This window comes from Eleutherodactylus coqui, chromosome 9, assembly GCF_035609145.1.
Source record: "Eleutherodactylus coqui strain aEleCoq1 chromosome 9, aEleCoq1.hap1, whole genome shotgun sequence".
Classification (NCBI taxonomy): Eukaryota; Metazoa; Chordata; class Amphibia; order Anura; family Eleutherodactylidae; genus Eleutherodactylus; species Eleutherodactylus coqui.
In genome coordinates, this window is record NC_089845.1 from 82,073,375 (window position 1) to 82,085,888 (window position 12,514).

Consider the following 12,514-nt stretch of genomic DNA (forward strand, 5'->3'; position numbering starts at 1 on the left):
GTCTGTATGAGGGCAAAGAGCACGATTTGTCATGTCCTACTGATCATGTTATATTAAACCTTGCAGGGTTTGTCCTAGTTACTAGATTTCTGAATTCTCAAAGGAAATATTTTCGAGAGAATTTTGGTATTACTCTACATGACTGTTTGCTCTCAGTCTCCAGTCTCTGGTTATATTGTGGCCATTGCACTCATGTACAATTAAGTTATGAGGTGAGATCACCCTAGTTGAACCAGGGATTTCCTGTTAATGGATGATGGACTGAGTGATTGCTTCGAACCACAGGAATGTAGTGGGATTATAATAAACTGTTCAAAACTTCACCATGTTTAGAATCTTGATTTTTACATTTTAGCGATTATTTGCAGGGGAAGTGCACCTATAAAACACCAGTCTTGGCCTTTTCTGTATAGTACTGTAAATGTAGAATTGATACTGATTTAATATCATTCATACTACATCTTAGTTAAAGGGTGTTCCCATCTCAGCCAAACATGGCCGAGATGAGAACACCACTGAATACGATGAGACAACCCCTGGAAAGTGTAATTGATGTGAATTTGAGAAAATTACATAGAATATAGAGCCAGAAATTTGTAGATTCCTCATGGCTTACTTGTAGACTAGAAAGTAACACAGATTGGTTTACAGCAGGCTATGTGTGCTGCACCAGAAGCAGAAGACAGGCTGCCATAAACAACTGCCTATATTCCCCTGTATGACCTGAAAGGCAACAGTGGAAAATACTATTTCCACCTCTTCTGCCCTGCAGTTTTGCTATTATGGAAGGAGAAGTAGTAGAAGTATATTGTGGAATTGCTACTTAGAAATTTTTCTAACATTAAAGCAATTGTTCATATAAGACGTACACATGATTGATTTTACACCATGTTTACCTGAAAATAAGTCACTGTCTTATATTAATTTTAGCCCACAAAGGTGGTACAGTGTCTTTATTTTTTTTATTTTTTTTGGGGGGGGGGGGGGGGGGTGTCTTATGCTCACCTGGCCAACGGCGTCTGGGTCCCTTGCGCTGGTTTCCAGCACTGCAGCAGGCTGCCGTGTCCTCAGCATTGACACCTCAACCTCTTTCTGGTGACAGGGTTTTGAATACCCCGCCTCCAGCAAGCAAGTGCTGTGATTGGCTGAGCCTGCGGCGATCGTGATCCAATCAGAGCTGGCGCTCGATGAACCAATCACAGCAGTTCAGTGATGTCATTCACTGAATGGTTGTAAATGATCGAGCACCAGCTCTGATTGGCTGAGCCAACGGTGCTCGTGATCCAATCACAGTACTCGCTTGCTGGAGGCAGGGTATTCAAAGCCCTGTCACCAGAAAGAGTACTGTGTCAACGCTGAGGACAAGGCAGCCTGCCGCCGGCTAGCTGAGTATTGTTGTATTTATAACAATTAGTGTAGCTAAGGCTTTTTTTTTCAGGGAAGCTCTTATATTTCAAGCCCATCAACCCCCACCCGAAAATAAGGCTTATTTTGGGGGGAAGCGCGGTATATAACGTAGCTTGCATTTCATAATTTACATGATACGAGTGAAGTGACAACTAACATATAATTGTAAGCATGTCCAATTAATTTACCACTACACCAGATTTTAATAAAAATTAGTCTGTTGATGAAAATTGCTCAAAATCTTTTCTTTGCCTACTGCATCTTGCATAATACATATTCCCTTTTTTTATCCTGTGTTTTTCTCTATTCACTTCTATTAACTTAGAACTGTCTTTTATAATTTAAAAGAGAATGCAAATCTGCTGGATTTTCTTTCTTTTTTTGCTGCTGTTTACTATGCTTTTTGGGAGTTGAAAGTGGCCTATATTTTTATGCCCACCTGGCACAACTACTGCCCACTCGTATTAGACTGATCCTGCACTCTTCTGGACATCAGCACTTTCACTGTGCTGCATTGTGAAGGGTTCCTCACACCCTCATAAAGACTAATGCATGTAGACAGTATTTTCCTGTCTGCAAGCTGCTGAATTCACTCAGACATGCACACTAATTGACTTGTGCACACGTTGATGAACTGTATACATGTTTGTTTTCAGAATGGTTGCGCCTAATTATCTCCGCAGTATTTGAATTTTCTTTACCATTGATCTGCTTTAGGTTTTCGCTGAAATCCATGTATACAGCATTAATTATTCAGCAGTGAATATATTTGTGAGCAAGCCTGAAACCACTGCAACAAAGTTGCTATCCTATCACATTTCTGTAAAGCTGTGCACTTTAAAGAGCCTTTAGATCCTGTTTTGTTCAGACTGCAGTTTGTTTTGAGCATTCGATACATTGTACTAGAAGTCATCTGGGAAGTTTTAGACTTCAATTCCTGAAAAATGTAGGTTTTTGCATAAGAAAAAACTTAATTTTTTTTCCTTTTTAAAGCGACATTTAATTTTCTGTAGCTTACAGCGTATGTATTATTAAACTGGTAAATAACATCTTAAGTATCAGTCTTTGGGTTTGCATATTATATATCATGAAACCTCAAGGTTGGATTTCAGAAAGGCAGATTTTAATGAACTCAGAAAGAGGATCAGAAGAATCCAATGGCTGGATGTTCTTAAAGACAGAAATGTCCCAGAAGGTTGGGAAATATTGCAAAATGAGATTCTCAAAGCACAATCGTTTACAATCCCTGAAAGAAGGAAGAATAAGAAGCATTTAAGGAGACCAGAAAGGATGAACACAGAACTTACACACATGTTAAAAAGGAAGAAAAATATGTTTATCAAATAGAAAGAGGGGAGACTATCTAAAGAATATAATTCTGTCTGCAGAAACTGTAGGGCAAGTGTCAGAAAAGCTAAAGATAATAATGAATTAAGGCTTGTAACAGAGGCCAGAAGCAATAAAAAAGGATTTGGGGGGTATGTCAAAAGCAAAAGAAAAGTCCAAGATGCTATTGGATGCTTACAAGATGAAAATAGTAAATTGGTTAAGAATGATGTTGAGAAGGCCGAACTTTTAAATTCCTATTATGAATGTTTTCTCTCAGAAAGTAGATAAAGCATCAACTGATCTTCCTTGTGCTATTGGGGAAATAAAAAATGCAGGCCATCTATAAGCAGAAAGATGGTGCGAAAACACTTAGCTAACTTAAATGAATTCAAGTCTCAAGGTCCAGATGAATTGCATCCTAGGATATTAAAGGAAGCAGCCGAGGTAATTGCTGAACCACTCGCCATAATCTTTGAAAATTCCTGGAGAACAGTAGAAATCCCAGAACATTAGAAAAGGGTTAATATCCCCATCTTCAAAAAACGGAAGAAGGTGGATCCAGGAAACTACAGACCTGTGAGCCTGACTTCTATCCTGGTAAAGCTCTTTGAACAAACTATTAAACAGCATGTATGCAAGTACTTGGATAAATATTGAGTAATTAACCAGAGCCTGCATGGGTTTGTAACAAACAAGTCACGCCAGGCAAATCTAATTTCCTTCTATGACAGATTCACCGACTGGGTTGATCAGGGAAATGCGGTGGATATAGTATATCTTGACTTTAGTAAAGCATTTGACAATGTATCTCATACCATACTTATTGAAAAAATGACCAAATATGGGATTGACAAGGCAACTGTTATGTGGATTCACAACTGGCTGAGTGATCATACCCAAAGAGTGGTCCTAAATGGCTGCACATCCAATTAGAAGAATGTACACTAATGGGGTAGCACAAGGCTCTGTCCTAGGCCCAGTGTTGTTCAACATTTTTATAAATGATCTGGAGGAGGGAATTGATGGAAAAATGATCAAATTTGCCGACGACACAAAGCTAGGAAGAGAGAGAGCGAGTATACAAAAGATCTAGAGAAGCTTGCACAGTGGGCAGCGACTAACCGAATGGTATTTAACAAGTATAAATGCAAAGTCCTACATCTGGTGCAAGAAAAATGAAAAAAGCACGTACAGAATGGGAGGAATTGAGCTAAGCAGCAGCACATGTGAGAAAGACTTGGGTATGCTAATAGATCATAGACTGAACATGAGTCAACAATGTGATGCAGCAGCCAAAAAGGCAAACGCAATTCTGGGTTGTATTAAGAGAAGCATAGAGTCTAGATCACGTGAGGTAATTATCCCCCTCTACTTTTCCTTAAGCCCCATTTAGACACGATTATAGCTCAAAAGCCGTCTTTTGAGCAATAATCGTTGTGTCTAACTACACTGACCTCATGCAGTTTTCATTAAGCAGTCGCTGATCGTTGTCTTTCAGCATGCTGAAAGACAACGATGAGCCTTGTCAGGAGTTCACAGCGGGATACAGCTGATACTATCGTTTCAGCTGTATCCTGCTATCTGAACACAGGAAGGGTATGAAGAACACAGCACTCCAGCTCTGTTTTTTATACTCCACACGGAGCGCACAGCTGTATATTTCTCCACATGGAGAAATCTTCATTCTTCTGCCAAACACTATATGCAAATGAGTCAGAGACTGATGGGCGAGCCACTCTGCTCAGACTCCAATCATAGTGTCATAGTATGTAAGGCTAAAAAAAGACACGTCTATCCAGTTCAGCCTATTACCCCCACCACCACCAATGTTGATTCAGAGGAAGCCAAAAATCTCTAATGAGGTAGAAACCAATATTGCCCATTTAAGAGAAAAAATTCCTTCCTTACTCCAATCTAGCAATCAGAATAATCCCCGAATCACCAACCCTTCTGAAGTTATTAATCATTATAACATGTAATATTGTATAGCTTAAGAAAGACATCAAGGCTCCTCTTAAACTCTTATCGAATTAGCCATCACCACATCCTCAGGCAGAGAGTTCCATAGTCTCACTACTCTTACAGCAAAGAACCTCCCCTCCCCCCCCCCCCCTTTTATGTCATCCTGTGCTTCTGCTCTGTCTTTCTCAGCCCTCCCCCCCCTCTTTTTTGCTTAATGATTGATCGACAATTCCCTTCTGCAATCATTAAGCAAGGAGAGGGGCTGAGGAAAGATCGAGAGCAGAAGCACAGGACAAGTCGCAGACTAGCGGCCCGCCCATCAGACAGTCTTGGGCTCATTTGCATACAGCACTTGAAGGAGAAGAATAAAGATGTCTCTGTGATGGAAGCTCTGCCAGAAGAAATAACAGTATGATGCCTCTCCAGCATCTGAGCACTGATCTGACAGCGCTAATAGTATATAGGGTTTTATTTTATATGACAGACTTCCTTTAAGTAAATGAAAAGTGTATCATATGTAGCAAGATGCCCTGAATTGATAACGCAGTGTGCGCTACTTTGATACACTTGGCAAAGCTTCTGTCTGGTCTACTTTTTATTGTCAGGGCTGGCGGCTCTGGGGGTTTCCATGCCCGCACTACCGGTCCTATTACCCGGCTGCGGGGGTGCGGCACAGGGGAGCCCTGGGTTTGGTGACCTACCCTGGCCGCCGTAGTCCTTGTCACCGACTCCGGGTGTGCTCTCCTGTGCGCCTAGTTTGCCGAGTTGCTGGAGACGCGCTGGATTTCCGGCCCACGCTGCGTCCCCGTTACCATGACACCTGATGCCCTTGTTCTGCACTCGCTGCTTGAGGTCTGGGTTTCTGCTCTGCACTCGCTACCTGATGTCTGAGTCTCTGCCTGTCCTTAGCATGCGCTGGGGGCTGTTCTCCCAGCATCCGGTGATTAGGTCCTGCTGCTATCAGGCTCCCCACCCTAATCAGCTGCTGGGGCGGGAGTTCTGACAGCATTTAAACTGCTCCGTTTCTGTCTTATGTTGCCAGTGTATGTTTGGTCTCCAGCTACACCCACGTTCCCTTGTATTAATAACCTGCTTTGACTTACCTGCTCTGAACCTAACCTTGCCTTCGCCTGACCCGTTGTACTGTGTTCTCTCCCCTTGCCGACCCGGATTGCCTGACCTGCATTTTTGTTTGGTTGTTTCTTGTATTTGTCTGTGAGTCTGACTCTGCCCCGCATCCCTAGGGAGTCTAGGGACTGTCACCCAGTTGTCGCTCTGGGGCCTAGCCTAGGGGGGCAAGTAGGTAGGGACTGGGGTTGCAGGAAGTTTCAGGGACTCCCAGTTACCCGGACCCCAGCTCCCTGACATTTAAGCTGTCTAAATTTTAGACAATATTGATAAATCTCTCCCATTTGTTTCCAACATGAACAGGCTGTACATTTTGTATTTACTTCTTTTTTGGATTTATGTTTTGCAGTGTGTTACTTTTGGCCTTTGCTTCACATCCTACTGGTAAGTGCTGTATTACATCCTTTGTTACCATTTCTTTTTTAAATAAGGACTAAACTAACTTCTATTTCATTACTTCAGTTGTTCTGTAGAGCTGTAATGCATCAGCGTGCTATAATAGTGGTTTTCTCACCACCATAAAAATTCTGGGCCATTAACCAGATATGCCATAAATGTCTGATATGTGGGTGCCTTTTAAAGGTCCATTTAGACACAACCATTATCGCTCAAAAACCATCTTTTGAGCGATAATCGTTGTGTCTAAATGTGCCCATCTCTCAGTTTTTTGCGGAAGGACAGTTCTCAGTTTGGCTTGAAAACCATCTTTCAGCAGAACAGCTGATAAGACGGACTGCATGCTGTGCTCTGCCTGGGGACCGCTGATAACAGCTGATTGCATTGTCTCAGCTGTTCTCAGCTGTCAGCCCCGCCAGCAGAACAAGGGAGAATGTATTCAGAGAACAGCTGGCGATCCTCTGAATAAATACAGTCCCAGGCAGCTCACACGCTACTAATTGATACTAATAGGCATTAGTACGAATTAGCAGATTATGCAAAATAATCACTCTAAAGCCATCTTTTGAGCGATCATCTGTGTGTTTGAATGGGCCTTAAGTGTTGTGAGATCTGGGGTCATCGAGCCACTGCATCCAGGCAGAAATTAAATAGAGAGATGGCCATGCGTCTACCGTTCAACCCTATGGGAGCAACAGAAACGGCCAACCCACTTATATCCTTAAAGTAGTCATATATGGGCTGATGACTGTATATGGCGAGATTGCAAGCACTTTTGACCATAGTATTCTTACAGAAAAGGGAACAATTACATTAAAGGAGAATTTAGAATTCTGTGACCGGAAAGATGTCCTAAGATGACCTGCAATGTGGGCAGAAAGCCTTCCTGCTTTTTGCTGGCTTTAAGATGACCATAGACATGCAAATATCTTTTCAGCAACGACTCATTGTGAGATCCCACCGGCTACCCATTATTTATTAGTCTGCCGAAAGGGAAGAATTCAGCATGTTTCACGGAAACTTATCACTGGAGTCGGGAGAACTTGTTTTCACATTCTGTCTTCTCTATGAAACTCTCGTCGTTCTAGTTAGATAAGCCACTAGAATTGTTCTCTGTAGTCCTAGCTCATTATACCGGGAACTACTTGGTATGTGGTTTTAAAGGATTTTTTTGTATTTATTTTCACTAGAATTTCACATTATAATGAAGGGGAAAGATGGTGTTATGTAACTTTGCTGATTAAGGCTGAAAATAAACAGTTTAAACAAAAGACAAAAAAAAAGGTTCCTGAATAAATTGTCCCGTCAGACAGATATGCGGCTATAGATGACACGGAGTCACACTTTAAACTAGGTAGACATAATCATTTCTTACAAAGTCTGATTATGGCAACTGATCACTTTCTGTTTTGCAAGAGAAGTAAGGAAATGTATTTTAGAACTACTCCCCTATAAATGTTCAGTGGTAATTAGCATAATACATTAATGAATTTGCAGCCGACATTCTGCATATGCAGAGATCAATGTATATAGCCTGTTAATATACAGTATTGTATGACTGTCCATGTGTAATCACAGCACAAGGGTTAAAAACAAACGAAATGCATAGTAGAACCATACAGCGCAACTGACAAGAAAAAAATAGCAGCAACAGGATTTTATAAAGCGGGGCCCCTATACTTCAAAACAAATGAGAAAGATCTAAGCAGCCTACTATAACCCAATCGCAAGGCACTTTGTCCTATGACCCCAAATTTTATCAAATTTTTCAGGGCAGCCACGGTCAAATACAGAGGTGCTACACCATTGACCACCTGAATCCAGGCATCCATAGTTGCTTTTTTGGATGCTTCTGATTGACTAAAATTTACTTTTTTTGCTTAAAATGTTTATACAGGGTGCAGGTCGCCACATTCCTCAGGATATCATTCACAGGCCCAAAGAGGCATATCTTAGAATGTATGATTTGTGGTGTTCTTCTAGTGAGACTCCATAAAGGCAAGAACATCTCACCAGTAGACCTGTAAGATGTTACAATTTGAATACATGGGCATCACTGTGCCTTTATTGGTTAAAGGGGTTGTCCGCCGCCCAAACTGATTTTTCCCCCCCCATTAATGCCCTGTGGAGTAGAAGCATCACACACAACAGCCTTTCCCATAAAAATCGATATTCTGCTTACCTTTTCATTCCTTTTCTTCCCTTTCTAAAGTTTGCCTGAAGAATTCTTCAAAGATGGCGCCGCTGGGTAGTTCCCATGATGCACTGCTGCCTCTCTCTCCTCAGCGTGCGCGCTCCCGATGACACCGGTCACATGACTGGAGGACCGGCGTCATAATGCAGACGCACGCTTCACTGCTTTGAATAGAGCCGGCAGCCGGCCGGTCCCATTCAGAGCATGAGAGGGCAGGGAGAGCAGTGCGATCTGCTAGAGCTGTGACAACTGTAACAGGAGATTCCTTCATCTCCCTGGCATGTCCCCTCTTCACTGGATACTGTGACAGCCCTGTCACAGTGTCCAGTAATGAGGGGACATGCCAGGGAGATGAAGGAATCTCCTGCTAACAGCTCTAGCAGGATCGTGATCTGTAGCAGCACTTTCAATAGCAGAGAATCGCGATCCTCAGCTATTGAAAGTGAAAGTAGCACCAAACATGACTGACACACACACAGCCCCCTCCACACATGCACCCCACAGTGTCCCCCTCCCCCGCAAGCCACCAGCTGACAGCTCCGACCAGCAGCATCCTCCCCCCCCCCACTGGCTGACAGCTCCGACCAGCAGCATCCTCCCCCCCCCCCCCCCCCCCCACTGGCTGACAGCTCCGACCAGCAGCTCCCCCACCTTCCCCCTCACCCCCATCCCGGGACTACTGACTGACAGGTCTGTCACCCCTACACCTCCCCACCCCCACACCTGACTACTGACAGCTCGCAGCACCCCTCCCCCTTGAGAGACCGGCACTCCACTCCACTCCCCCTCCTCCACTCCCCTTACCTGTCAGCTGAAGATCCCGCGGCCGCGCGTCCCCTGCAGGCAGACCAGAGCTTCCTGAAGCAGCCGGCAGAAGAAGATCTACTGCGCATGCGCGGAGTAGAAGAAGCGCGTCCCCGTGCAGAGAACACCTGGAGCTGGCCCGACAAGAAGAGGACAAGAGACTTGTCGGAACCAATGGCAACCGAGGAGCAACACGGGGGGGGGGGGCACTCCAAGAGGTAAGTGAATAACTTCTGTTTGCCTAATTTACAATGCACAATGTATATTACAAAGTGCATTGTATTGGGCAAACAGAAGTAATGAGACCTAATGTTTATGGCCGGACAACCCCTTTAAGCATTGTGGGCAATTTGCTGAGGGGAACAAACCCATAGCGTACGAGCAAGAGGGGGTGTAGTAAATTCTATGTATAAGTTTAACTTGAATCAATTTATCCCTGATGCTAACCAGAGGAAGGACAAAGCCAGCCAGGATAGCCCCACCTTCCTCAGAGTCCAGATCTGGGATATCCAGCAACCATTTCTGAAGGCCCGTTTACCTTAATGGGTAAAAATTACATGATAAATTGCCATAGAAGCTAGAAAACAGCTTGCATCTTTTCGGCCAATCCTACAAAAGGGTCAAGGATGTAGAGCTTGTCAGACCCTGAAACTGGGTTCCAACAGCATGTCGCAGCTGACATTACCTAAAGTAAGAGTTATCTGATATATTAAAGGTTAACTGTATATAGTTGCTGAAAATGCCCTCATTAACTATATTAGAAAGGGTGGTTACCCCATAGAGACACCCAAAAGCAGATTCACAGAAGCCTTGCAGATGGGGTGAACACAGGTTTACCCAACAGGGAAGCATTCAGAGACCATTTAGCTGTCTCCTCAGGAGATTGTTGAAGGGCCATATCCCAAACCTTAACGGTAAGCCTCTTAGGGACAGGCAGAGTAACCCCTGGGGAAGTCGGGTGCCTTAGCAACAGCCCAGCAGACTCTAGGCAGGTCTAACAATTTTGCGTTCTAAGCCAACCACTGGGTTCTAACCAGATGAGAATAGCCGCCAGCCAGCATAAACCAAGTGACTAGCCAAATAATAGTAATAAAAAAATAGTGTGAGGTCCCATTTTGTGCGGGGAGACTTGTAATTTTTAGCGTCACCATTTTAGGATACATTCAGTTTTTGATCACCACTTATTCAGTTTTTTATCGGAGACAGACTAAACAAAAAATGCAATTCTGGCATAATTTTCTTTTCTTATGTCTACCATGTAGGGTAAGTGATGGTATATTTTAATAATTCAGTCTTGCAACTACTGATGTGACGATACCGATAATGTTTGTTTAGTATCTTATTCATATGAAAAATGGGAACATTTTTTTTTCTTCACTGTTTTTAGTCACTGTAGAGGAACTAGCAATCACTAGCTCCTTTGTACAGTATGCTGCAATACTTCTATATAGCAATATATTTTGCTTTTCAATGGTTGTCTATTAAGCCTTGCCACAGTCAGAACTTAATAGACTTCCATACATGGCAGCCCGGGGAGCTCTGTTTAGGCTCCATTTGCAGCATTTTAGTGGTGCTTTATAAATGTGTACCATTTGTGTTCTGTACTGTCTTGTACATTATGTAAATTCTTTGCTTTTTACAGTGTTCTTTATGCAGTCTCTCTTCTTCTACCCTCAGGTGACCTCATTACTGTCTTAGAATTTCCCTTCCTTTATTTCCATACATTTCACAGTGGATGTTGTGCCAGGTAATGCTTGCTGAGTCCTCTTTTAAGTTCTAGTCTGATCATTTTTTCCTTTTATTATTCATCATGTAACTAGTCCCCGGTATATATAACTCAGCTAGTATTACCTTGTTTAGTTATTCCTTTCTAGCTGAAAATTCCTGGAGTCCTTCTCTTCAGGTGAGTCATGTGATCTCATTGTGATTGAGATTTACTTGACTTTTTGCTCTCTCTCAAGATGTCAGTTTTGCAGTCAGCATAATTCCCATTTGATATTACTTGGGCTGTACTACATAAGCTCCTTCTGACTTCCTATAGCCAGTGATTGGCTGCAGCAATCAGAAAGTACATAGTGGTTGTAAAACCATTTTAAATAATGGGAAAACCCCTTTTTCGGAAGGGGTACAGTTTCTCCTCCTGGAGACCACCGAGTTGGTATGAGGAGACTTTTTTTTTTTTTTTTTTTTTTTTTAAGGCCATGCCATTCTCCTCTGGCAAATTCTGTATGCAAATGTAAAATGGTATAATACCTATTGGAAGGTGACTTCCCCATAATTCAATGTCCGGCCTTTTACAGGCCTTGTAACATGACTGAGAATATAAGCCAGTCCTCTCCAGAAAGCCTCTTTAAAAGGTTAGACATTCACTTACAGGAAAGTTACCTTCTTATAGGTGGCACTGCAGAGGCATTGTGCCAACACCCATTTGCATACCATTAAGGATAGATTAAAGGAGATCGAATATTTTCGACAGCTGTAGCCTGATCGTTGTCTGTAATTCAGCTGAATCCTCCATAATGTGAGGAGCTCTTGCATACAAAGAGGAATTATACGTTCATTTTATTAATGGAGTAGAGTACTACAACAATTCAAAATACTTTAGGGGCACATTGATGCCTCTTGTTAAAGAGTTGACCGTCTCCTACAAGTGAGGTCAAACCGGAACACAAATTTACAGTTATAACAGCAAAACTGAAACCCTGGATTTGAATCTACGGTAATAAATCCAATTGGATTATAGTGAATATGGGTTGTAAATCGGAATCATTATCATTACACTAAATGTTATACTCACAATTAATTGAAGTTCTGATAAGTGGAATGACTTACACTGCAAGGAGAGAAGGTGTTAATAGAGGTACCCATACACCACCACCTACTATTGGGTAACAGCCGGCTTGGCTGAACATCCATGTATTTAGGGAGGTACAGAACAGTCAGACCGCTCTGGGGGCAGCTTACCTCTTAAGGAATCAAATGATTGGGCGTTGAAATTCAATGTCCTCGATCCTTCATTCCGCTTACATAATCTGTCGGGGAAAAATTGAGCCAGTCCCATACACCGTAGAGAGTCAACCAGCTCTGCCATTATCAGCAGTTTGGGGTGACTAAACTCTGTGTATGGGGGCTTTAAAGGTGTTACCCAGGTAGTCTCTTTAGTCTCCTGGACTAAAAGCAAAATTTATGGTCAGATGATTGTTCCCAGTCACCAGCATTATTTCCAGCTGTAATGGACATGGTTGTCCTGAGCAGTAGGCCTCCCCCTCCTGACTAAATTGGCATTTGAGAGCG

General features: G+C 42.7%; 1 protein-coding gene across 3 annotated transcripts in view; it reads left to right on the forward strand.

Moving 5' to 3' along the window:
- The window catches only part of TMEM241 (transmembrane protein 241), a 109,583-nt gene that overhangs the window by 50,856 nt on the left and 46,213 nt on the right, over positions 1 to 12,514 (forward strand). For all 3 annotated transcript variants that reach the window (XR_010786717.1, XM_066579624.1, XM_066579623.1), the window contains exons 11-12: positions 6,176 to 6,210; positions 10,898 to 10,967. Coding sequence is in view for 2 of the 3 variants with exons in the window: in XM_066579624.1 (XP_066435721.1) it covers positions 6,176 to 6,210; positions 10,898 to 10,967 (105 nt within the window). In the remaining variant the exon portion in view is untranslated. The remainder of the gene's footprint in view (positions 1 to 6,175; positions 6,211 to 10,897; positions 10,968 to 12,514) is intronic.